The following is a 27125-nucleotide window of genomic DNA, read 5'->3' on the forward strand; positions in this document are numbered from 1 at the left end:
ATCAGCTGGAAGTCTATTCGTTATAAATGGTTGTGAGCACACAGAAAATATATTTCTTACTTAAGTAGTCTCTCTAAAGAATAGTAACAAAAGGGAAGGATCAAAAGATTATCTTTGCCATATGTGAAAGACTGAAATATGTAGTGACATACCAAATTAATTCCATAATATCCATCATTGCAGCTGATAAGTATGCAGTGTATCTGCATATTAAGATATTTATTAACAATGTTATTAAACATACTTGACATATTTGTTTAAGACAAAATTCCTGGATTGTATAGTTATAATAACCTCCTTTGATTACCAATACAATAGTTTCTCCCACAGAGTTTGTGATTGCTAGTTTTGTTGTTGTTGTGAGCCTTCATGTTGTTTCTGATTTATGGCAAGACTAAGGGGTTTTCTGAGTCTGAGAGTGTGTGACTTGCCCAAGGTCACCCAGCCTGTTCAGTGGCTGAACTGGGATTCAGATCTTACCCCAGGTACAGACCGCCGCTTTGTGGCAACCTGGGGCCAAAATTAGGGCTCTGGAGAGTGGAGCATCCACATGCTCTGTACTTTCCTGGTGCCATTTTGGGTGCATGCATATTCAGACAGCACTTACACTGATTACGTTCCTTGTACGCCGTGTCCAAATGGCATGGTGCACAAGAGACATCACTGCGCCACTCCAGGGTCCTTTTTGGAGTGGATCATTGCCGTGCCCATGCGGTTGCCATGGCAATGATCCAGGGAAGATAATCTTCTCATCTGTACAGCCTCTTAGTTTCCAGTCACAGTTCAGGGCTCAAACCACTATTCCACACTGGCTCTCATAGAAATCATACCTTCATATTTTGACATTTCACAAATACAGTGACATTTTAACCTTAGCAAAAACATTAACTTCTGTGAAATGTAAAAGCTTGACTGTTATGAACTGATATCTTTAAATCTCAATTGATATTGTATCAAATTGCAAACAAAGGCCAGAATCTTGTTTCTGTACTACATTAATGCAACTAATCAAGCATAGGCAGTAGAAAAAAATATGGAAAAGGCTGTAGGCACAAAGACCATCAAGTTAGCAAAGCACTGCAGATTGCCTGAAGCTATCAGAGTTAGGGCCAGAACAGACTGGGAGCATGGCGTACACATAACACATGCCTCCGAGATGCCTGGAAGCCAGCTTCACACTGCCCGGCTGCCTACTCATGAGTTGACTTCCGAGCGCTCTGGCGGCGTGGTGTTTAGATGCTGCACACCACTAGAGCACCTTAAACTTGACTTCCAGCTGCGGTGGGGCCATAAAGTCAGCTTTTTGCCAAAGCAAAAAGGAGTGTCTGTTTGCCGCTTCTTTTTCAGCCAGCAAAAAGGAAGATTGTGGCTCTGGCATGTGGTTGCAGCAGCCTCGATCTGGCTTTGTCCGGGTGGTCTGTTTTGTCTCTTAGTCTGTCTTTCTATACCACCACTGTGCAACCATGAAAAAAAAAGTGAAACTAGTGATGTAGTAAACCAATAGGATTCAGACCCAAAACCATTATAAAAAATACATAATAATTAAAGGATATGGAGGACAATTCATTTTTCTTTTAATACTGTTCTCATTTATATGATGGAATAAATGAGGGAATTTTAACATACCTTTATATTTGATTTACTTTCAGAGATGTGAGAAATCTGTTTATAATTATTCAGGAAAGATGCCCATCAAACAGTTTACTATTTAGATGGTGCTTAACAGTGTAAGCTCAGATTCTAGAAGAGGCTAAATCCTTCTACTAATAACAGAACAAAAAAATCCCGTTAATAAAACAAGTGCAGAAAGAAGAAAAATAAAGTGTGATACAAAAATTACCATTGATATTAAAAGGACTTCACATATTAGTCTACCAATAACGTATTCATTTAAGTATTTACCACTATAGAAGATCAACCAAGTCCTACATTGACAATTCAAGGCACTAAATTAAGTGCAAACTGAGACTCAGGCCTGAAACAGATGGGCCAAATAATGCGGCTTCTGACTACTTCAGGGGTGTGCTGTTTAGATGGTGCATGCCCCCAAAGTGTCTGGAAGCCATGCTGAGGGTGTGCCAAGGTGACAAACACTGTTTTTTTCAAGAGTGGCCCTTTTCGGACTGCAACAGCAGCCTGTTTTCAGAGCAGGTTGTACAATCACTACCCAGGGCTGTTACGGCCCATCTGCTTTACCCCTCAGAGGCTCAATCTCTTCTGACTCAAGTTCATTTTATACAGTCTGTTTATCATCACCTCTTTGGAGATTCTAGGTTTTTGATATCACCTCTGTCCCCAATGTCTGCTATAGGCACGAGCCATCAGACCACCTCTGACAATGCTGGCAGATTCTTATTGCCTGGGAGGGCGGTGTCACAATAAGACATGAGCCATATGTGGAGGAAAGGCCACAACTTTATTCACGCAAAACCAGCAGCCAAAAGGTAGGGTTGGCCAAAAGCATGAGGTGTGGATCATCGTACAACCCACTGTTGTAAGATACTGGCCAGTCATATATCAGCAAGGTATCGGGATGAGCTAGGGGCTGATGGAATGCCCTCTCATATCCATGCAACCTAGTGATTGCATTCAAATTAAATCCCCTAGTCACCGGGAAGCGGTGTCACGTTATGGCCCCCGCAATGGCCACAACACATGTCCTCATCGCTCCCGTGTCCCATAGGGACTCCTGATACAGTGCTATGCAACCATATAGACCATGACCACCAGATCCAGACCCTCTGCTGCCGCCACAAAAGGCAGTTACGCAGTAACGCCTGCCGCCAACCCTACCAACACAAAGCGCACAAAGCAGGAGTCCAAGAGGAAGCTGCCAAGCCGGCCTGCAATCCTGTCCAAAAGGACATATTGAAAGGAAACAGCATGCTCCACTCGCGTCCAAGGCAGCGAATCGACGGCAAAACGCTGGTGCCGATTGTCCAAACCTTTAGCGTGTCACAACTGAAAAATAGAAATTAGCAAACAATAATAAGCTGCAATCTTAACAACACAAGGAGCAACGGAAAACATGGAAACCATTCCCATGAAGTAAGGGAAATACAAGGAATTAACTGACATTGCAAACCCAGAGCAGGGTCAAATAGAAAGCTCCCAATGGCAGCTATTTGGAAGCAAGCCCAACTCCAGGATTAATAGGAGAGGCAGGACGCCTGGCCCGAGAAAACTGCGATGAGGAAGGAGCATCAGGACAAGACAACCTGGCATGTGAGCCTCTACAAAAGGCACAAAGGTGATCGAACTCGCACTGGGTAAGTATGCACTTGCCAACATTAAAATCCCAGCACAACAGACCCTTATCAGCAAATTGAGATGAAACTTGGGACAGTGCTCGTGGCGCAGCCCGAGTGCCTACTTCCAGCAGCCAAATTTCATTGTGGAGCAGGTCCCAACGCTCCCTGGAATTCTGCGAAGCATGCTGCCTGAATGCCGCATCGTAGGCGATAGCCGCTGTGTCTCCCGCAAAAGCCTTGGCCCTGAGAACATTAAGCAAATGGCCATCTAAATGCCACGCTCGCTCAGGGAAGGCCATAGAGACTACCGCTTTAAAGATGGTGAAGCCCTCCAACCAGTTAGCAAAGGTGTGCTCAGCCAGTGCAACCTTGGGCTCCTTCTTGGCCTTCTTTGTCGAAGTAACAGCAATAGCCTCCTTGCCCTTAGGCTGGAGGAGGGTGAAGACATCCACGTAGCATCCCCGAAGAATGGGCTTTCTAACCTTGCTAGATAAGTGAGCTCCCGGAGGGCGCTCACCTGGAGCACAAATGGGTAAATCATTCATCTGTGGATCTACCCACACACCCTGGAGTCCTGGATGCCAGGCACGCCTCATGATGGCCCAGCGAGGCAGGCCAGGAACCAAGGCATGATCAACCCCAAAACCATCCCTCCCACATGGAACATTAGGTCGAGGTCCACCTGCAACTGCAGGTTGCTCGGACCCCGCAAAACGGGCCATTTGCCGTCTCCTCTTGGCCTTCCTTTTCTTCTTCCGTTCCTTGCGCCGATCAGCCGATGACGACGCTCCAAGCCCCCTTTCATCATCTGACGAAGAAGAAGATGAACTGGAACTGGACGAATCCGAGGAGCTGGGCACTGGTTCCCTCGCCATCTGAGATGCAGGAACAAAAGAAGGCGCAGCAGTGGCAGGCTGACTGGAAGTTGTAGCCTGCCGAATCAGGACAGCAATGGACCTTGATAAATTGGCGACTATCTCAGGTGAAAGTGAAGATGCCACCGCAGGCAGTGAAGGAGATGAATCTGCGGGAGGCTCTGCAACAGGCATCCCTTTGGGAGTGGAAGCTCTGTGTGTCCGTGCCATGCCAGCCCATGACCTTCTGGGCAATCCAGACTGACCCCTAGTAGTAGGCCTGGATGCCGAAGGCACAGGAGGTGGCTTTGGAGGCATACTGATAAGCCCAAAGAACCAGCAAAAGCAAGCCACAAAACCACACCAGGCAAAATAAACCAAGTTCAAAAACTTACTTCAGCCGAGGCTGAGAGAGTGTGCCTACAAAAAAGGAGCGGGGAGGGCACCCCACTGATAACTGTCAATGAGCCCGTCTGGAAGTGTCTCCCAAGAGCTCTGTTCCAACTAAAACCACTAGGCCACACAGTCACAAATTACAAAAGAAGAGTGCAGGGCTCCAGCAGGCCTGAAATTGCCGAAGCAACAAAATGGCCACCGGGCCAAAACAAAATGGTGGGCGCAACTATTCCCGCCAAAAAAAGGGCGGGAATAAACCCACCCAAGTGGGGGAGAGGCAAGGGGCAACGCTAGGAGGAGGCAAATGCCGCCCTCCACAAGCCCACTCACCTTAGCTTCCAAATCAACCCAGACCCGGGCCAAGAGCCAAGAGGGAGGGCAAAGCCCTCTGTGCTCGCCTCCTGCTCCTCTCAGCTTGGCTCTGCACACCAGCAGAGCCAAGCAGCAAATGGCACCGTGCACTGGGCAACTGGGCCTAAATAGGCCATGCCCAGGGGGTTGCTGGGAAGGGAGCCGCCCTGCCCCCAGAGCAGCCGAACCAATCGGTCGCCCTGGAGGACCGAGGCAACCATAGAGAGGGACTATCCGCCCCCTAGAGCGGCCTTTCAGAGGCAGAAGTACCTCCCTTTCCCTCCCCAGCAACCAATCGCCAGCAAGCACGCCCCAGCAAAGCATGCTGGGGCACTCCACCGAGCCTGCGTCGCCGCTCCGGTGGCAACACGGCCTGCCCGCTCAGTCGGGCGGCCGTCTTTATGTTGCAGTACACATCACCTGTGATCCATATCTGTCAGCTACTAAAAGTTTCAAATTCTTAAACTTGTGCAGCAAATCCAATCTTGGTGCCATATATTGTGCTTGCCTGCATGGTGCAGCTGGGACTGGCAGTTACAAGCTTTGAGCCCCAGCTTGAGTTGACTAGAGGCAGGCATGCCCCTAAAAAGTTTTGGAGAATCATGGATAGCAGCAGAAAGGGTACGTTTGGTGACTTGAAAGTGAAATACAGTTATTCCTCCACATTTGTGACTTTGACTTTTGCGGATTTGCTTATTTGCAGTTTTGATTAATATGTTCTGTCTAGGAATCATTGGGTCCTACAGTGAAATTCTGCCAGAAGTTGATCATAGAACTGTGATGAAGAACCTATAAGTTCCTAGAGAAAACATCTTGGCATTTGTAGGTCCTCCAGCATGATTCTATGATCATCTTTTGTCAGATATTGACCATAGATTGCACTGAAGGACCTGGAGAGTCCCAGAAAGGTGTTCTCTTAGGTTAAAAAAAAAGTGTGGGTTTTTTTTTTAATGCAGTGTATCCACATTCATGGGGGTGCTTCACCCCTAACCCCAGTGAATGTGGAAGGACAATTGCAATTTATTCTATAAAGACTTGACTTCTTTCCCAACAATTCTGCATGAATCTCTGTAAAATGCATGCACATATACAATCAAGGTAAATATAAAATAATTTGAAAATAATATCAGGAAAGCCAGCTAAATAACATTTCAAAATTAATAGGAATCATGGGCCTATATACTATACAGCTGTGTTAATGTAAAAGCAAGTTAATACAGATATTATTTCATAAAAAGTTTCACAAACAAAGATAATGCCATGTATATTATAAAACAATAACAACTGTGTTCATAGGATTTAAAATGTCAATGCAATATAAAGACATTGTCAACACTTTGAGCCACTGTACATAATTCTACATCTGTTCATTAATGGCAATAACTTGTAAATATTACAAACTTACTTAGAGATAAATTATATATCTACATGGAATGAAGGGTTTATAAAATCAAATATTGAATGGCATTAGATTTGTGAGCTTCTGTTTGCTTTAATGAGCCACTCTAGGGCAGTCTTTCTGGAAATGTGGTTTTTATAAAAGATCTCAGGCCTTTGATACACATGATGCACGCCTCCAAGATGCCATGGGAGAAATCAACCTGGCATCTCAGGGAATTTCTGTAAGAATACATCAACCTTCTAGTGTTTAGCAGAGAGAATAAAAGATGATATCAAGGAAAAGGAACAGAATACATGGTGTGAACTGAATGCCAATGACAAGAACCATGCAAGTAAATCCTATCAGTGTTCCCAAATACAGAAATAATGTAATTTTGCAAGTTTGGCAATATGTTTTAATACTTATCCTGCTTGTGAAATTAAGAGGATGTCATCTCTGGTATCTGGTGTCACCTCTGTTGCAATTTAAAATAAAAATGATTCAATTATACATTATTTTTAATGAGGTATGCTGCCTCCAGTCACTCATTTAAAAAGTTTTATTTTCTCTCTTATAAGCATCTGAGGTTCTTCCCAAGAGCCACAGTGTTGACATGACTACAGAACCTGTATAAGCCAAATTATTCATACCATAGACATATTCAAGGCAAATTAATATTCTGTTATACTTAGGGAGCACTAAACAAGGTTAAAGTTATAAAAGTGAAACAATTTTTGGAGATAATATATAAACAAATATATATCACTTTGCATTTGTAATCCATGATTTCCATTCTCTTTACGTCTTTAAATGCATGCAATACAGGAATATGAAGTATTGGACAAAAACCTTTAAAGCAATATTAAAATAGTACAAAAGCTGATGTGTAAATTAAACTAAATATAAATCTTTGGATTTAGTTTAATTTTTCTTGCACACACTCTAATGCAAGTTATAAATCAGTGCTTTTTGAGTGAAACACACTTTTATTTGCACAATAATACATTTGGTTCTAATAGATTATTATCTTTTCTATCTTTGTGATCTATATACTTTCATACAAAATTAATTAGTTTTCTGTGATGAGGAAACTAAGTGTTATTCTTGTCTTGCGTTTCTGACTTAAGACACACAAAACAGTCTATTATATTAAAAACATATACAATTATACATAAATTACAAAAATATAAATGCATTTCAGTTTAAAAGATTTATAGTTTAGATTTATAGTTTGTTAACAAACAACAGCATGAATGCAGTGAGGCCTAATTGCATGTCCCAGTTATTCACAATACACAACTCACTGAGATGAAGGAGAGAGCTTTTTCAGTAGCTGTGTCCAGGCTTTGCAACTTACAAAGAAAACCAGCCTTGCTATTTCTTTAGTGCCCATTTCCCATGTTTTAAATACAGTGGACCCTTGTTATACGCTGGGGTTTGGTTCCAAGATCCCCCGTGTATAACAAAATCCATCGATGCTCAAGTCCCATTAAATATAATGACACAGCAAAATGGGACTTGAGCATCCACGGATTTTGTTATACACGGGGGATCTTGGAACCAAACCCCAGAGTATAACAAGGGTCCCTTATAAAAAATGGAAAATCAAGGTTTGATATTTGAAATTTATACTTTTTTTTGAACATTTTCAAACCGTGTATGCTTGAATCTGTGTATAAAAAATCAGTGTATAAGAAGGGCTGACTGTACTCTCCTTTATCATTTAACAAAATTTTTCACTTCAGCCATTGCTGCTACTGGCCAAATGCTGATGTGCATGTTTGTCTTACAGACTAGATACATGGATTAGAATGGTCTTTGCTGTTTGCAAAGGGGGGGGGGGGAGTATGTTAAAATGAGATGGTGTTAACATCTGTCAAGAGGATGGCGAGACAAGGGAAGTAATTGCAGTAGTTATACAGTACAACATGCATTTCCTCCTCCCAGGCTGGACAGCCATCTGACGGCATGCCTCAGCTGTGAATACCTGTATTGGCAGGGAGCTAGCCTGTAATACTCTTGGTCCTCTTCCAATTCTACATTTATATAATTCTGTCATTCACACTTATTTTCCATGCTTACCTGCACTGAAGTGGTTTGCACTGGTACTTCAAGGAATTGATTAACGTATTGTGCAAAGTATTTATACACACAACCCTGAGGCAGTGTACCTATTAGAGATCTAGGGAGAGAACAAGAAGCTGTCAAACTACCACATATTCAGTGAGATCTGGCTGTTGTGACAGACAGCATGGTATACTGGTTAGAGTGCAGAATCAGGAGACCTAATTTTGCACTCTGTCAGAAAGCTCAGTGGGTGACCTTCAGACAGTTAATATCTGCCAGCTTAACCTGCCTGACAGGTTTGTTGCAGCCACATGCTCTGTTCTGAGCTCTCTGGAGGGTGAACAGGCTAAAAATATAACAAATACAATAAAATAGTTTTTGAGCTAACAAATTAGTGCAAAATAGGAAGCATTAGCATGGTTTCCTTGGCAACATGGATGCCTTATCTGCTCACATTCAGTTATTGTGAGGGTGAGGTCTACATAATGGGCAACTAGTTTTGCCCCTTTTGCTAGACCTCTTGAAAGATAAGTGAAATAAAAGATCATTTTCCTAATTTACCAGTTTCATTTAAAACCAACTCTAGAACATTTTCACAAGCCATAAACATTTCCTGAGGCAAGGTCAGGTCTAGCTCAAAACAGACCATATATTTTGTTGTGCTTGGCAGAGGTGGGATTACATAACTTCCTCAAAGATCTATTCTGAACTGTAGCTCTTACCCTAATACTCAATGGTTATGCTGAAGGCTTTTTTTATATACTTACTTTCAAAATATTTTTTTAAACTGACCAGATACATTCCCAGGAACTGAATATATAAAGCCATTGTGAACCAAATAATAAATTACTGCATGTTTCACCATTCATGTAGTACTCCTTTATTTTGTACACATTTATTTCTTATGCCAGTGAAATTTAGAGAAAAAGAGTGCCTTGCAAATGCCGACTGAGAGCTTTCAGTTGTTGCTTGGAAAGTGACTGTTAACACTGATTGATTGAAGGACTTGCAGCAATACAAAGGTTAAACATTTTGAACTAGATCTTTAAGTCAGACTTGACACTGAATGAATGCCTTAGTAGGTTGTGATTAACCTCAAAAGACAACTGCTTTCCCAGTTAATTCAGTAGTAGTGTGGTGTGGCCATATAATATCCCTTTTAAAAGTATATGCACACATTATATCTATTTGGAATTGCTTAATAATTTATTAGTTTGAAGATCATGTCATTAGTCTAACTCCAATAGGCTTCTTTAAAGATTGGGGGAAAATCATATATAAAATATAAGCTTCTCAATAAAATAAACTACTCCTGTCTGAAAAAAGTTAATTGCAAGATTAAATTTAAGTCCCTTGGAGGAGATTTGGTTACTATTTATGAACTATAAATGTTTTCTAAGTTCATGTGCTTTTTATTCATTGTATGTATATGTGCTTTTATTAACAGTATGATCAGCCTTAATTAAAAATATTTAGTTTTGCTCTGTTTCTACATACATGTATACCTGCAAGCATAAATGATTACCTTCAAATTAAAGAGTATTTTAGTTTATTTCAGATATTCTCAGGCATTTGTACTGTAACCTTGAAAGTCTAGTAATCTGTCTGTCAAATTGAGGCAGGCACAACTCCCACTTTTCTGTGTTCTTGGATTTTTTTTTTAAAAAAGATATAAATAACATCATTAAATTCTATCCCATGGATATTCTTCAAAAAGACAACATAACTACCAAATATAATGAAAGAAAATGATTGCCTAAAGATGGAAACCTGGTTGTAAATGGTTAACCAGAGGGGTTTTGCAGTGCCCTTGAGGGAGTCTTTCATCTTCACTGATGCCTGTATCAATGCCTTAAGCAAAAACTAATTAAAGAAAAATAGGTGGATCTCTTTGATTCCTCTAGCAAGGATGGAGGGTGGGAGGGTGGTGGACATGCTAATACAGTCGATTTGGGCTAGTAATATTTGACTACCTATTTAACAACAAACCATCAGGTTTCTGGGTCTATTAAGAATAACAGTTTCTGCACTAGACCCAAACTTAAGCTGAAATCCTTTTAGCTATTTTCCTGGGGTGAAGTCCCACTCATTTACTTTTGCATAGACATGTACCATCTGTATCAGCTACCATGTACACCACTGGTCAAGCTTGTTGGTGTATCCAGCAGCTGAATTCTAAAACCTTCTGGAAGACCAAAGGTTCACAACATCCTCCAAACACGCTGGAAGATCTTTTTGTGCCATAATCATGATGGAGCCATGTCTGATGGGAACAAGAGAAAGGGCATATTCTGTGTTTTCACCTAAATTTTGGAATTCTTTGACATTTATAAGTTTTACCTATTCCTTAATTTATTGTTTCTGTCTGTTTACTGTATTATTATTGTTGCTACTTTCTTTTTTCTTATGTTCTCTCTTTTTCTTCTTTCAGGCACTGTTACACGCCTTGGGTGGTTTGTAGAGACTAGAATGCCAGCATAGTAGGGTTTTTACTACAACAACAACAACAAAAACAACAACAACATTGACACATGCTGGATGCACGTCTTATAACGCCACACTTTTACACATTGTCTGTGTGCATTCAAGTTACCTGTCAATTTAATGTGACCCAATGAATTTCATAGGGTCTTCTTAGGCAAGGAATACCTATACGGGGTTTTGTCACTTCCTCCCTCGAAATATAATATAAAGCTTCTGGTGCTCATTGCTGGACTCCCATTTAAGTACTGTCCAGTATTGTGCCTGTTTAGCTTCTAAGATCAGACCTTACTGCACAAGAGCTCTGAGGAACGGCCTGATAACAGAATGGAAGGGGCCTGGAACAAGTGTGGAATGAGTGGGGGACGCATTTTACTGCACACAAGTCCCTCAGTCGTTCTGTTCCCTTCCCTTTTGTTCCCATCCCGTTCCAGAGGATGCGATTCTTGAGAACTGTTCAGAAGAGTTCTCAAAAATTGCCTTCTCTGGAATGGAATGGGAAAAGAATGAGTGAGGGACTTCCTTGTGTGCAATAAAATACATCCCCCATTTGTTCTGCTCCCTTCCTGGCCCCTTTTGGACCATTCTCAGGCCGTCCCAGGAGTCCAGGTTCAAGATCTTGGGTCTTTAAGGTATTTAGGCCCCCTAAAGGGAAAATGATCAAGAATGCTAAATATTATTCCTGTACATGGAATACTGCTGTGCATTAAGATATATTATTAATCTTATTTAGGAATTAATGAGTTTCCCTCAATTTTATTTTTTCATTGTTCTTTTGCATTTTTCATAGCATTTTTTTACCTGTTTAGTACTGGATTGTGTCCCCCCCCCCCCCCCCCCATTTTTAAGTCCGTATTCAAATCTGTATGCATTTTCTCAATTTCAAACATTTCATATGCACTCTTTCACTGTATGTATTTTTCTCATCTTCCACAATGAATTATACCACAAACTGCAAGTTACAATTATATCACAACTACAGTTAAAGTATGGATATAACTGTGCTCTGATTCATATTAAGGTTTGTGAATTGTGAAATAGCTAAATTTGCACTGAAATGTAAACAAAGTTCTCACCCATCAGCATTTCTCACCATGACTGTTAAGTGAGATGGACTCAAGAAGGCTTTTTGGGGAGTGTTACTATTTTTTGAGACAGAAAAATCCTTGGTTTCTTTGACAAAGAGGTCAAAATAAAGTATATAGTACAGTACCACTGTCTTATTATTTAGTATGAAAGTGCAGAGTACAATCAGATTTTTTAAAAAACAAAACAACCCTATAGCATCTATGAAGGGCAAGGTAGGTATATAATCTAGACTTCTTGTGTTACTATCACACCACCATGCTTATCAATTCCATCATATCACATTTTAGTTATGAGGGAATGAGACTGATAGATCGGTAGACAGACAGATGTTACATAGCCAAATGTATATGACAGGGTTGTGATTAAGCTTTAAATAATAATTCCAGCCTATAGTTTTCACATATGTATGGCAGCTGCACATTTATTTTAGGCTCATAAAATTCCGTCTTAAAGAATGAGCCACAGAAAAGCCATCCAGTTCCATTTTTTCCTAAACCTGTTGTTGTACTCAACCCTTTGCCCATTCTTTGCCTCTGTTAAGGTGTATGCCGTGTAGTTTTTTCCCTGTATGAATGACCTTTGGCAGGATCTGAAATGCATAGATAGTGTGCTCTTGCCATCTGCAGGCTTGCCATCCACAGATCTCAGCATCTGTGGATGGCAAACCCCATGGTTCTCAATGGTGGTGCATTCACATGGATGTGTTAGCAGCCACATGCATATTGCACCAACACTGGACAGCAAAACTTATCAGTGGGGGTGGTCCAGAATGGATTACTCACAGATATGAAGGGTCAACTGTACAGATGCATACAGCTTGTACGCATATCATCTTTATAGGCAGAGAGTTGATGAATGTTTGGAATGGCTGGAAATAAAGGAGAGGCAAAAATGGCTGTGGTTTTAGTCCATGAGTTATTTTTTTCTGCAATTCAAAAATATGAAAATAGAGGGACTATTCATAAGAAAGTAATAAAATGTATTAAATCCCTTGTGTGTGCATCAGTTTGTTACGGTAGTTTATAGAGGCATTAACAGTTTGTGTTGCTCTAGAAATGATCTGAAGAAAACACTAGAACCAATCTCTTTATCTGTGGAAAATGAGAAAAGAAAGGAAGCTCCACCTATCATAGCCTATATCCAATGGCATAATTTCATTAGCTGAAATAGAACAGAAATTACAGACATCTGGTTCTGAGTTAAAGCCAACAGGGAAGTCCAACACAGTTTTTAGCCATTTAGTCACTTGAACAAGCAGCACCACAGACATTTTCACAAACAATAGCACATCTAGCCAAACTGGAACAAGAGTACCACTGCTTGTGCAACTGGAAAAAAACCCCAGAAGAACTGCACTAGTGCACTGTTTACTTTGCTAAGGTATTGTTAGGTTTATGTCACCTAGGCCCGTGTGGTGTAATGCATTGAGCATTGGACTATGACTCTGGGAACCAGGCTTTGAATTCTGGCTTAGCCATGTAAACCCACTGAGTAACCTTAGGCAAGTTACGCTCTCTCAGGCTACGAGGACTGCAATGGCAAATCTCCTCTGAAGAAACTTGCCAAGGAAACCCTGAGATAGGTTTGCCTTACAGTCACCATAAGTCAGAAATGACTTGAAGACAAACAACAACAGGTCACTTATATATTTTCTTCCCAGAAATTTCACTATATTCATACTAGTATCTGATGAATAAACCAGAATCAATCCATTTTTCTGTTTTATTATTCTTATTCTCACTCTCCATTTCCCTTATGTTCTAATTTCCCATATGATATGAGAGTGATATTAAGAACTTTATAACACATGTAAATCACCACCATGATGGAAATTGTATTTAAATGTTCCCATGCCATATGACCTGGAATTGAACCCACTTGATGTGCCAAGTTCAAGCTTGTGAACAACTGAAGTTATTGCTGAACATAAACTGGGAGTAAACAAAAAGGAGTAAAAAAATATCCATCTTCCTGGCATAAATGTGCCTGCTTGTCTCATAGCAAAGGCAATTTGATCCATCTTCATATTGTTGTTAGAAACAAAAAGCTGGAGACTACACACAATTTTTCTGAGCATTCTTCAAGGACCGGATCTTAGCCAGAATAAAAATATGGCATTACAATAAAAAGTCAGACTAGCATGTTCAGAGGAAAAGGTTCAATATAGAAAGTGGAAGAAATGGCAGTAGCCATGGAATAAAGGTGGCAGTATCAGCACTTCTGTGTAAAACAAAAATGGGTGAAACAAAGTGGCCCCACAATTCTTGTGGACAAAGAAGATAATGTTTCACAGAAAGCTACCTGCTAGCATAATTGCAGCAGCTGTACCATCTAACCCCTATCAGTCATAATCTGGAATAGTGCCACTTTCTATTAGCCAGGTAATAGAGGAGCTGAAATTATTTATACCAGTTCATGTGAACCACTCTGTTTGCTCCAATGCATTCTGATGACTTAATTAGATAGTCAGTGTAACACATGTGGCTTTTCACTCAGGTTTATCACAAAAGGCCAGTTCATCAAAGCAGGAGAGTTGTGTACTCTACAGTGAGATTAGAAATACGGATTTCTTCATTAAGTATCCTCCAGCTGACTGTGCTTCTTGGTTTGTCACCACCTATATGGACAATTAAATAAAACCTCACACAGGATAAACCAAGGCTAATAAAGAGACCTTGAATTGAAGTGCAGCCGGCAATCTTTTCTTTATTATGACCTGGCAGTACACATAGTGACAGCATCTACAAGGCAAGGTGCGTGAGGTGGCTTCTTATTCTCTGTCTCCCAGCCCATTAATATCTGCTCTTTTTCGGGCATGACATTTTGGCTGATAGGATTTTCCAATCCTTTGTTATTCTCACAAAAAGGCAAAGAATAAACAAAGGTCAACTCTTAGAGCTGGTGAAAATGAAACATTCAAAGGGCTTTGACAATTTCACCATGTCAATCAAAATAAAGAAAGAAGAAAAAAAGTGTGATGATTGACAATGCTGCTGCTGAAAGAATGATCTTTAAAATGGTAGCAAGGCTCCTGTTTAATAGTATTGTTTCAAGCTTCCTTCTTTCCAAACAAAATCAACTGCCTAAGAATAGATGGAAATTAATTTCTCCAGGTATTATCAATAGGATTCTTTTCCAAATACATGTTTATAAATAGAGTACAAGAATATAGCTGACAAGAACTACAATGGGGGGTGGGGGGGGTGGGTCAATGTTACCTAGCAATATTTATAAAAGATATACACAGTGATTGGCATATGTCATGGATCTATCATACTTAACCTCCCATAAATAAACCTATAGTATGGCATTTATCTTGCACTGCTTGACTTATGATAGTATGAAAGAATGATCTTCCCAACTGTGGCTTACTATAGTGCCCCACAAACAAACACAAATGGCATAAATGACTTATGATGTTTGCTTGAGATGGTTTACTTCACAAGTACACTTTATTATGATGAAATACATAATATTTATAAAGCTGTCAAATATAAGAAGCAACCACAGTAAATTAAACACTCAATAATAATGATTAAATAATGTTTGATAATATTCAGTTTATTGTCAGTTGAGAAAAATAAATGTTTTATTGCAGCATCCAATATTTAACAAGCTAATGCAAACAAACATGTACTATGCAAGATGTTACAGGTATAAATTTTTTAGTATCTATCTGTTTTCTTGCTTGTTCTCAAAGCCTGCAAAAACCAATGAGCTTTCATATCAGATGCCCAACTGAGAAGTTTCATTCCTGCTCTGAATGTTTACCACGTCTCCACTTAGTTTAACTAAGTGAAACTGTGAATATTTATAACACTGGAAATTCTTTCCACATATTTCATATATTAATTTATTCATAGTGGCACAGCCAGCATGTATATAATTACAAAATAAAGAGCTAGCAAGTCTCTGAATGTATGTGTTTAATATAATATAAAATAACAGTAATGAGATCAATCCAAAGAAGGGATGACTACAATTCAAACAACAGCACATCCTGTTTTCTTTTGAGGTGCCTGCAACTACTTGCAAGCCATCTTGGAAAGAAATTAACAGCCTGAACAATGTGAACTGTGTTATGGGAAGATACAATAAGAGGGAAGAACTGGGGAAAAATTGGGACAGACTTACTCTGAGCAAACCATTATTTAATATTATTACTTGTTAAGTACTCAACAAGCCTCCTATTTGTAAAGCTTTCCATCATTAAGAACACTATCTTCTTAATGACTGCAAATGTACATGCTTTTAGAACTTGCGCTGTGAAATGAGACCTCTAAAATTCAAATTCTAAAAAAAAAAAAAAAAACCAGGAAAACACCTGTTATTTTAAGAGCATAAAGCTGCACCATTTTTGACTGTGGCAATATTTCTTTTCTCAAAGAATTAGAGGAACAATTAAGGAAAGCAATAGTAAAAATAAAATTCGTATATTAGAGGTATTAAATACAGCTTCTTTGCACTGAGGCCTATGATAAAATAGGATAGACATTTTCTGTCGTAATTGCCAGAAGTGTTCCAGAATATTATAAAGCTATTTGTTTTTCCCTTTGTCTCTCATTTCTGTTATGCATACCAGATATGTGAAACTGCATATTAGATATGGGAAACTGACTATGATGAACTAATAATGGCTCCTGAAGCAGTAGATACCATTAAATAAATCTAGAGCTCACATTTTTCCAGTAAATGAGATACACAATCATAACATTGGAGCTCACCTAACCTTTGCATTTATATTTTAACTGTGGCATCCAGGACCAGCTTCATCAAAACGTTCTAATAAAATGGCCATTACTTTATCATTTGGACTTTACATAATTACTGTTATTCATGTAATTACACCTTCAACACTAGATCTCTTGAAATATGAAGGGAAAGATACTAAGGCAAACTGCCAGGCAAAAGTGCACCATGGAGAGTCGGGTAACCTATACAGGGTTTCCTGTAGCCCTTTGAGGACAAACATGAGTCCTAGCCCTATTGTATATTCCATTTTATGCCCTATAACTATAGTGTGGAGCTGATGAGGCTTTTCATCTTCCAAAACTGGTATGGCAGCTTCTTCTTAACTGAATACATAGTTAACACAGGTCCTTGTGCCACTTATGTTGTGTATTACAAGTAAAAGCCACTGACAGAGAATGAGTACTCCCCAACAGATTCAACATGCAAAGTAGTATCTGTTATGAAATCTAAAGGATTTCACGAAATAAATACATTAGCACTTTAATACATTATCTGAATTGCATGCATCTGCAGAACCTGGAGACATCTAACATAAACACTTTACAGCATCTCTTTAGATGAATGTTTTCTGTTACTTGTTTTTGGAGAACTGTCTGAGGCATATGGTATTTAGTTATATATAGGCACTAACATAACACCTTTTGAACTGATCAAACTACCACTCATTTAAATTATATTTGTGGCCTGGATCCAAAGAGCTGTACAACTTGTTCTGCCCATCCAAAACCACTTTTGGCTTGTGGTTCTCAAACAGAATCTTCCCTATTCAGTATGCTCATATGAAGATCCAGAATTGAAAGGGTGTAAGATTTAAAACAGTATCAGGTATGCTCAACTTCCACTTTGGATCCCAGCATCTATACAATTAAAATATCACAGCTTTTGTTGCTGTGTGACTTCAAGTCATTTCTGACTGAAGTGACCCTAAGGCAAACCTATCACAGGGTTTTTTGGGCGGGTTTCTTCAGAAGGAGCTTTCTATGGTCATCCTCTCAGGCTGAGATAGTATGACTTACCCAAGGTCGCCTAGAAGGTTTCATGGCTTAGTGGGGATTCAAACCCTGGTTTCCAGAGTCACAGTCCTACACTACACCATGCTGGCTCTCCAACGCTTAAATGACATCTATGCAATTAAATACTACAATTAACATATGTATAACAATTGCTCCACAGAGCCTTTTCATTCAAAGGTATCATGAAATTTAGTAAATACTGATTATTTTAAATAGTTTTTAAAGTTTCAATTGTAATTATTTATTATGTTTCCTTTTAACAAACATTCTCTTTAAATAGGCATTGGTAATCATTGCTTTATAAATATTCAGAAAATGCAAAACACAACTAGAAACACTTCCTTTATTTCCCATTAGTTCAGAATATATAAGAAACAAATACTTTTAGGTTTATTACATCTATAGAAAGCAAAACAAATGAGATATGATTATGAAAGATCCTTATTTTATTCGGCTTTCTACAATAATAATTATATTAGACTTCCTTCTTTTCCACCAGCTGGATGGAAACAGACTGTGATGGCTGGCCAAGAAAAATAATTTCTTGGTTGAAGCCTGATGTTTCTTATGCTAATTATATAACAGGGGACAACATCAAGATGCCACCTGTGATTTTAAGCTAAAGCTAATTTAAGGGGAGGGAGAGATTGAAAGAAAATAGCCTCTGAGCAGAATTCTAGCAACACGAAGAGCACTATAGATGTTCCTGTTAGAAATTGTTCTAATGCTTATATAATACTCTTTTAAAAATTAATTTTTATTCTTATAGTTGATTATAAAATAAACATTTTTTCATTTCTATTTATACTTTTTGGTAACATAGCTTTATGAAGCAAATAAAAGTTTACCTATATATTAATTTATATTAATGGTATATGTTTTATAAAGGTGGTGAGTTCTGGTTACACATATGTTTCATAGCTGTATATTCATTATCTCTGTCTCTGCTATCCTAGAGAAACCAAACGGTTTTAAGTTGCTTCAAAGTTTATATAGCCAAATTCTCTTGAAATGGTTTTTAGGGCAAACATTGCAACTAATATTATAATATTGACAATATGGTACCTTTTCTCAAACAGTCCTTAAACAATAAACATATGTCCAACTTCATGGTCATTTTTTTCATGCAGAAACTGTACAGTGTGTCAATTAGCTTTTCTGTTTTCAAGTTTCTTGTACAAATCTGAAAAGTACACTTGGCTGTTTCCCCTTAGATCAGACAGTAGAGCTAGTTCCAAAATTGGTTTTGGCAGACTCCATCTGGCCTGGGGGCCTCAAACTAACCATTGAGCTACATTAGCTTCCATATAACATCAGCTCCCCAATCACTCATTTCTCTTGAAACATTAAAAAAACCCCAAAACCAGGAGCCAGCCCTGCAACAGATATCAATGTCAACTTCATCTCAGTATCCACTTATGCAATACTACAGAATAGTAGACATATCATAAAGTTTATGCATCACTATAATTATTGCATCCCTCCGTGTAAGGGAAAATCAGCGTATGCTGAAGCCGCATAGGAAGTACTGGGGCTCGTGCCCGTGGCGCACGGCGGCGTGCATGCGCCATAGGCACAAACCCCATTAGTTCTGCCGGGGTACGCAATGGGCTCTTCCGGTGTGGCTTTCAGCGTATGCTGAAAGCCGTGTATGGCGCGCCCATGTAAAATGCAGGCGTGCTGTATATGTATTACTTATGACTACTGTTGTAAAATGTTTTACTCTATTCTTATATTGCATGTGTTTTGATTTACCCATAAATGTCATATTGCCATATGTATCTATTATATTGCCATACATATTGCCATATAGTATCTCTTACATTGTCTCCCATTGCGGTAGTTTTTCAAGCAGTGTTAATATCTTGCAGTGTAATAATAAGGAAGGGAAGAGAAGAAGAAAAGAAATTTGAAAGCACCTTTGAGACTAATTGATTTTTATTTCAGCATGAGTTTTAGTGGATATACACCCATGTAACATGGTCCAATAAGAATTTAATAGTGAGTTTATATCCATGAAAGATCATGCTAAAATAAAAACCATTTAGTTTTAAACATACTGCCACATTTATTTTTATTTTCCCCTCCCCTCCTCTTTCTAATTTCCTAACATGTGGCTCCATTTGCACCTGACAATTGACAACTACACTTCATGCATTTGACAAAGGGATATCTAGCTTATGAATATTTATATCACAATAAATATGCTTCAGATGTCACAAGACAATTGTTTGTGTCATTATTTCTGTGTACTATCATATACCTGTTTCATTCAGCAACCTGTAGAAAAAAACTGATCATAAATTTTGCTTCAACAGACACTTAGTTCCATTTCACACAGCTGACCTTATTTATTACAGGCTAGATTCTTCATGATTGACTGTGAAAGGGGTATGAATAGAAAATGATTTTGTACTGCTTGAATCTTGAACTGTTACAACACTTTAGAATGCATCTTTTCAATCTGGAATCTTTGCACTTTATAGAATGATACATGTAAAAGCTGTACATGACAGCTAGTTTAAATAAACAGATATTCCAAATAAAGTAGTCTGAAGGAAAAATAGAACAAATATTTTGTTTCCTGTTTCTTGAAAGTCAGTCTGCACTGTTTTTGATATGGAGACCAAGATGTGTAATAATATTTTTAAAGCTTTTTAACATCCAGGTGTTGTTGTTTTTTGTAAACTATTGTCATAATATAAATGTGGAACACTCACTGGCCAAAATATCAAAAAAGCATATGTGCATTTAGTTATCTACATAACTTAACATTAACTTTCTGTTTTTCAGAAAGAAAGGGGGAAACAAACCAAAATACAACACATTAAAGGTGTCAGTAAAAGTGCAAACCTTTACTCATTTATTTGGGACTGATTCCCATTGAACACAATGGATGTTATTGTTGAAAGAATATGTCTAGGATCTGAAATATACAATCCAGCCCAATCAGATAAATCTCATTCTGCACTGAAAAAACAGTCATTGTACTAACTACCTGTTGGTCTGACCTCAAGGGAAAAACTTATTTCTAAATTGTAGAACACAAATGTGAAAGAGTTTGGAAATTCTCTGGCATTACATTTTTAAATGTCTGGCATTTTAGTTCCAAAATTAATTCAACAAGACCAGAAACTTAAAATTATAGGTGAATAGTTAGAATACCTGTCCTGAATCACAGCAGTTATTTCAGTTTCTGACTGGGAAGGGATTTCCAGAGGTGGGCTTTTCTGGAATCTTTCTACTGTATGGCAAATCTAAAATTAAGTGCTAAAATGTAAACATTTCCAGATTTAGCAAAATTATATCTAGAACCCTATCCTTTGCTTTTTAGGACTTTGATACAAATACACCACATACCCAGTATGATCATTCCAGTTGAGGCAATCTGTGATTAATTAGACAAAAGAGTAGGGAATCCTTTCACATGATGAATATTCAAGACCATTGGCTAAGTAATTCTGTTGCCTCAGATGTTGCTGTCAAATAACCACAGTACAACATGTTGGAAGTAAGGCCACAACTTTATTTGCAAACAATTGGTAGGGTTGGCACAAAGCATAAGGTCAGGATCTGTGCAATCAAACCACCCGATGTAGTCTGATTATCCAAACTGGGCACCCACCCGGTGCTTGGGATGACCTAGGGGCTAAGGAACACAATTTGACCGCAAACCTTGTCTTGCGTTCACCAATTCACAAAGCCCCTAGTCACCGGGAGGCGCTCCTGCGTTCTGGCCCCCGCAATGGCCAAACGCCTGCCCTATTCGCCCCCGGGTACCTATTGACTCCCAAACCAGAGCTCCATAGCCCTGGTACCACAACATGCAGATCCTGGCCTATGCTGCCGCCAAGTTGTGACTAAAAACCACCTAACAACAGCGGTGGGCGGGCGGGAGAAGCACCAAGACTTGCTCCCTTCCACAGCTTGGCTCCGCTCTGCTCGAAGCCAAGCAACCGACTGAGGGAAAGGGCCAGCAACACGGCCTTATTTAGGCGTAGGCCCCTCCCTCCCTGCGTGCTGTGCGGGGCCCCGCCTCCAAGGCCCAGCCCACCAATGGGCAGCCTTGGAGGACCGAAAGCCCCGCACCAACGAAACCGTCTCCCAGAGCGTCATGGAGCGGAAGGGCCGCCCCTTCCGCCCCCACGCACCAATAGGGAGCCGGGCAAGCCCCAGACCACTCTGGGGCTTGTAGTCCAGCCGCGTCTAGCAGCAAAATGGTCTGCCCGGCGAGGCGGGTGACCATTGCTTATACTAAAATGATTTTGATTGAATTTTTGAATGGTATTCTTGTCCTCTGTCTCAATGATATCTTTGCTTTCTCTGTTCCATGCTTGTCTGAAAGGATTCTTTTCCTAATTCAGAGTATGGAAAATTATTATTATTATTATTAAAAATATTACTAGTTGTTACATGTAATATATTACTTATAGGGCCTAGTCTACCTAAAAAGGACCTAATTAAAAAGAGTTTTATTTACCATTATTGTTCCAATGTTTGCCTTATCTGGACTCAGACCATATAATATCAGGGGACATTATCTAGAATTCATTGATAATCTGGATTACAAAATGATTGAATAAACAACACACTATGGCCAAAAGGTTAAGTATCACATGTTTTTAATGCATTTTAATATCTTGTCTTGTTGTTTATAAGTTATAGTTATTGTATTTGTACTTTACTTTCTTAGAGCCAGTAATATACAGAGCCCACATCTATATTTCCACAGATAGCCACACAGAAACATAAGTCTACCAATGTGAAATGTAGAATATTCAATGAATCAGCATCATCAGAGAGACATTCATACCAACAGCATGCATATTATAAAATACAAAAAAATATACTAATGTTTTGGATAAATTAAACCGTACCTGGAATAAGCTGACCCAGTAACTGATGGATCTGAGACAGGCTGAGTACAGCTACCACGACAGTAAAAGAATAATGTTTCCATTTCATGTTGCTTCTGTTCTTGCATCACACCAGTCCAACAGCACTTTTAGAAATGTTATCTGTAATAATATCATAATAAACCAAAATTTAGTAATTTAGTAACACGCTCAGACAATTTAGAAGTGTAAAATATTTTATGTTCAAGCATCTGTAAATATTTGATATGTGTGTGTGTGAGTATACACATGTGCGCGTGCACCATATATACATTGCAAACAAACAAAAAGTGATCCCAGCATAATCATTCTGGGCACCATAAATATCACAAATAAGCCAGTAGGAATGAAATATAAAAAGATACATTTTGAATAAAGACTTTCAGATAAACTGTTTCTCCACATATGAGCTTGCCAGGGCCCTAAAATTCTCAGCAAAGACTGTTCTTTGAGTCCCACCACTTTCACAACCATAACCGATAGGAATATGTGACATTGGTTGCTTCCCAGGCTCTTGAACTTCAGTCCTTGGAAGACTAGAATGGCACCCTCTTTGCAGTCCTTCCATTGCTAGGCAAAGACTTTTTAATTCAGATAGGCTTTTGAGAATTGGAGATTTATTTATTTATTTATTTATTTATTAAAAGAAGATGCAATTACTGTTTCTACTCTACTGTTTTAACCTACTATTCATCATTCCAACTGGGTGTTTCAAAACAGTTAAAATGTTATTCTAACCTTAATTCCATTTTAGTACTGATCTGTTAAGTGTATTGCATTTTAATTTATAATCTGCTTTAAGTTGTAGTTTTTGAAAAAAGGTGGGATGTTATTAAATATCAACATCATCTCATGCTAGTCTTACTTAGAATAGACTCACTGAAATTTATAGGACTTTCAGAAATTAACCAGCAACATACTAATTATGACCACCAACTCAAGTAAGACAGCAATGTGAATTGGTCTTGCTATGTCAACCAACCATCTCACAGACTAAAGGCGTATGTAATTTTGATTTTTTTTTACCTGTTTACAGAAGAGTTCATGGTAATTGTCTCAAATTCTTGTAGCAAAAAGATCCACAGATAAGCCATTGCTAACAACAGCAATGAACCCTGTTCCTCACAGTTGCTTACCTGATCTGAGGCAGAGATGGAAATTATGGTAGATTTTCCTTTTGGGTGGCCAATCAGTTTTCAAGACTTTTTTGTTGGGGGGGATGGCTTAAAATCCAAAGGTTGGGTCCAGTTTTGAGGAAAATTCAGCAACATCATTTTCATGTAGTGGACTGCATCAGATTAATTTTGCTCCAATGCAAAACCTTACATGTTTGCCACTAAGAGACTCCAATGGTCATGTGTTTCTTTTGTGCTGAGAGAACCAAGTTAGACAAAAGCAAAGAAACGAGTTTGAGCACTCATTTCTTAAGGGTTCCCCTGGTGTCTCACGTCTATTAATTTGCAGGTCTCCCCTGCCCAATATAAACATTTATTTCAGTCCTAGCCTCCAGGGTGGCCAAAAAAACTCTATGCTGTTAGCCCAGTCTCCTGAAATCAAAAGTCAGCAACTCTATATACCTGCGTTCTCAGGTATCTTTAGTTAATATGGAGGCCCATGAGGAAAAAGACATTCCTTCAGATACCTTAAGCTGGAGCATTTACAACTTTAAAGGTCAAACCCAGAAATTTTGATTGTGCCTGGAGACTAAATAGAAGCCTTCACAGTTGTTTAAGCACTGACATGATCTTTTCACTTTTTCTAGCTAGCCCTTGTTAGCTGACTGCGATGTTTTCAGCTTGCTGAGCTTGTCAAACAGTCTTCAAGGCAGTTCTGTGTAACCAGTACAGTATTGCAGTACATCTGGAAGTTATCAAGATATGTATTGTGCTGGCCAGATTCCTTTGGTTTCATCCTTGTCTCCAAATATAAAAAATACAGGTGATTCTTCTCAGATTTTTTTTTTCTAGTAGGAGTATTTAATTATTCAGTATGCATCTCCTTGCGTTATTGTTGTTGCTTAACCTGAAAATTAGAATGGAGGACCCAACAGTATATAAAGGTACACCATACAAAGATGAGGGGCTTAATTATTCCTTTTCAGCTGCTTAATATAAAAAAAATCCTCAGTCCCACATCTGTTAAGAAAATAATCATCCATTGACTGTTGTAAGGCATAATGTAATAGTTGGTGCAATCTAAAGGCACATTATTTTTTCTGTTTTCAGAAATTAGAGTGGTTTGACCTATGCTGATACTGTAACAAGCAATATTGCTAATTACTATAATAGTCTTTGCTGTAATTATCATGGGATAGGGAAAAGATGACTAGAACAAATACACCTGAAATATCATGTAGCTGGAGTGTTTGGGCAATCATTTTATTCCTAATTCAGTTTAATACTGAATATATCTATACAAGACCAGCCCTTTAAATCTTCTTGTTCATCTTGGTGTCCTCTTAAGTGGAATCTTTTGATTTGCCTCACTAAATCCAAAATGCACCCATGATGGAAAGTTGACTTCTTAATACTTATGTTGGCTGCTTTCTTCCCTTCTGTTCAAAGCAATCAAGGTAACAATCAATATCACAAGCCCAGTTACTTAGCAACAATGACTTCCTACCTTTTCTGACTAGCCTACTCTTCTTTATACAATAATGTTTGCAGAAGGAGGATTTTCACCCAATGGCTACACATCTGATGACAGGGGCCAGGAAAGGGAGAACAATCATAGTGATAACCACTACCTTTAACCTGTTTATTTTAAGGCACATTTTAATCCACAAATCTGAAGTGCAGGCATGAGAGATTCAAGCCTGAGGAGTGACCTATGAGGCATATAAAGAAAACCCTGGTCTTCTGCTACAGCTGTAATAATTAAGAAATCAATGGCAAATTAAAAGTGCACAAACCCAAGGGGAGAACTAGCACAGCACTAAATATATGGAAAGAGTTTAATCAATGTCAGTCTTTCCTGCTTCCCTTAACTTTGCTGTTAACTGAATTGGAAAAAAATCTATGGAAAAGTGGAGAGGAATCAAGCCAGTCAAGTATGATTATCAGTGCATATTCTTCCTTTATAGCCTATGCTACCTTTAAAAAAAAAGCTAGGCACTAAGGGCACAGAACAGGTTTTTTTTATATATCTCCATCCTGCCCCCTTATAATACAGCAGTTGGTGCTGCAGTTAAGACATGTGTCTGGTTAAGGCTTCAGAGTGATATTTCCACCCAAACAAACAACTGGTTGCCTCCAACATGACAGATCTATATATTGTTAATCATGGTTTCCTATGTCATATGTGGTCCATTAACAAAAGAGGAAACAAGCACTAGTTATTAATCCATTTAACCTTGTCAGTTTCTTCACTTACAAACATCTCAATCTTTCTAACTGAAAACGAGCAAGAAGTAGCCTCAAATCTATCTTCCCAACAATGCCAAGTTCTAGATCAATCTGCTGAACAGATTTCTCAGTATTACCTGTAAAACCTACTGAACCCTCCAATTTTAACCATAATGATAGAATGTGGCTAATCCAGCTCCAAACACAAGTCTGTGACTGGCATCACCACCACCACCACCATCATTTTTGTAGCAGCATCATGGTTTATTTTTCATTCCTCAGTCTGACTACCAGCCTTCTTTTACATTTAAACTGTCAGACTCAGGCCCGTTACAACCGGGCCTTTGCGGCGCCCCTGTCACGTGCTAGGGGTTGGCCGAGGACCTAGCGTCCATACCGGCCTTACCCCTAGCATGTGACGGGTGCGTAATAATGGCAGCGCCCTATACACACGGGCGCTGCCATTTTCACGTATCGGATGCATAGCGTCCGTACGTCGGGCCCGGATGTGACGCCACAAGTGCGCGAGTAGCGCCTCACAGCATCCCATCCGGGGCGCAAGAAGAAGCACAATTTTGGCGCTTCTTCGCTGTGTCTGGGAACCACGCGGTTTGGCTGCTGCGGTTCCCGGATGCAGCATCCGGCAGTGGCCCGAGACTGCCCATTTTGGGCAGTCTGTAACGCACCAAACATTTCTGAGGATTGTACAATGGCTGAAATACCCTGTCCTCTCTCTTTCATCCAATTCAGTCTAATATTCAGAGATAGAAACAGGAATTTGGCAGCCAGACACTTTTGAACATCAGGAGGGGAAGAAGGCAATAATTAGTAAACAGGGGAGTGGGCTGAGAAATGAAATTAAAGGGCTTGATTTTGCTGATATGCTCATCTGACTATTTCAGCTACAATCTTGAACCAGTAAAGGGTTTCAATCTACTTACATTATATATGCTACATTATATATACTGCTAACCAGTTAATTTCCTAAACTCAATGGGATTTACACAACATGTGTAGGAGTTAAACCTTAGTAGGCAGTCATCTGTATCAATTTTTAAGGAGGCATTTAAAAGAATAAAAGAAGTTGGAAATGACCAAATATCTGCAATGATGACACTGCAATGTTAAGGCCAACAAAAGAAGAAAGTGGTAATTGACTCTAGAAGTAGAGATTGGTAATTTCATAAGATTAGTAAAAAAAAAAATCACAGTTGACATAATGGAAAAGAAATGGAGAGAAAAGAGATGGAG

General features: G+C 39.1%; 1 protein-coding gene across 4 annotated transcripts in view; it reads right to left on the reverse strand.

Moving 5' to 3' along the window:
• LOC149319683 (roundabout homolog 1) overlaps window positions 1-27125 on the reverse strand; it is a 764680-nt gene that overhangs the window by 641486 nt on the left and 96069 nt on the right. For all 4 annotated transcript variants that reach the window (XM_089512200.1, XM_089512201.1, XM_089512203.1 and 1 more), the window contains exon 2: window positions 22513-22653. In XM_089512200.1, coding sequence (XP_089368326.1) covers window positions 22513-22600 — 88 coding nt within the window. In that variant the 5' untranslated portion in view covers window positions 22601-22653. The remainder of the gene's footprint in view (window positions 1-22512; window positions 22654-27125) is intronic.

The sequence above is a fragment of the Sceloporus occidentalis genome, unplaced genomic scaffold (genome assembly GCF_023333645.1).
Source record: "Sceloporus occidentalis isolate IW3139 unplaced genomic scaffold, rSceOcc1.0.p SCAF_2, whole genome shotgun sequence".
Lineage (NCBI taxonomy): Eukaryota > Metazoa > Chordata > Lepidosauria > Squamata > Phrynosomatidae > Sceloporus > Sceloporus occidentalis.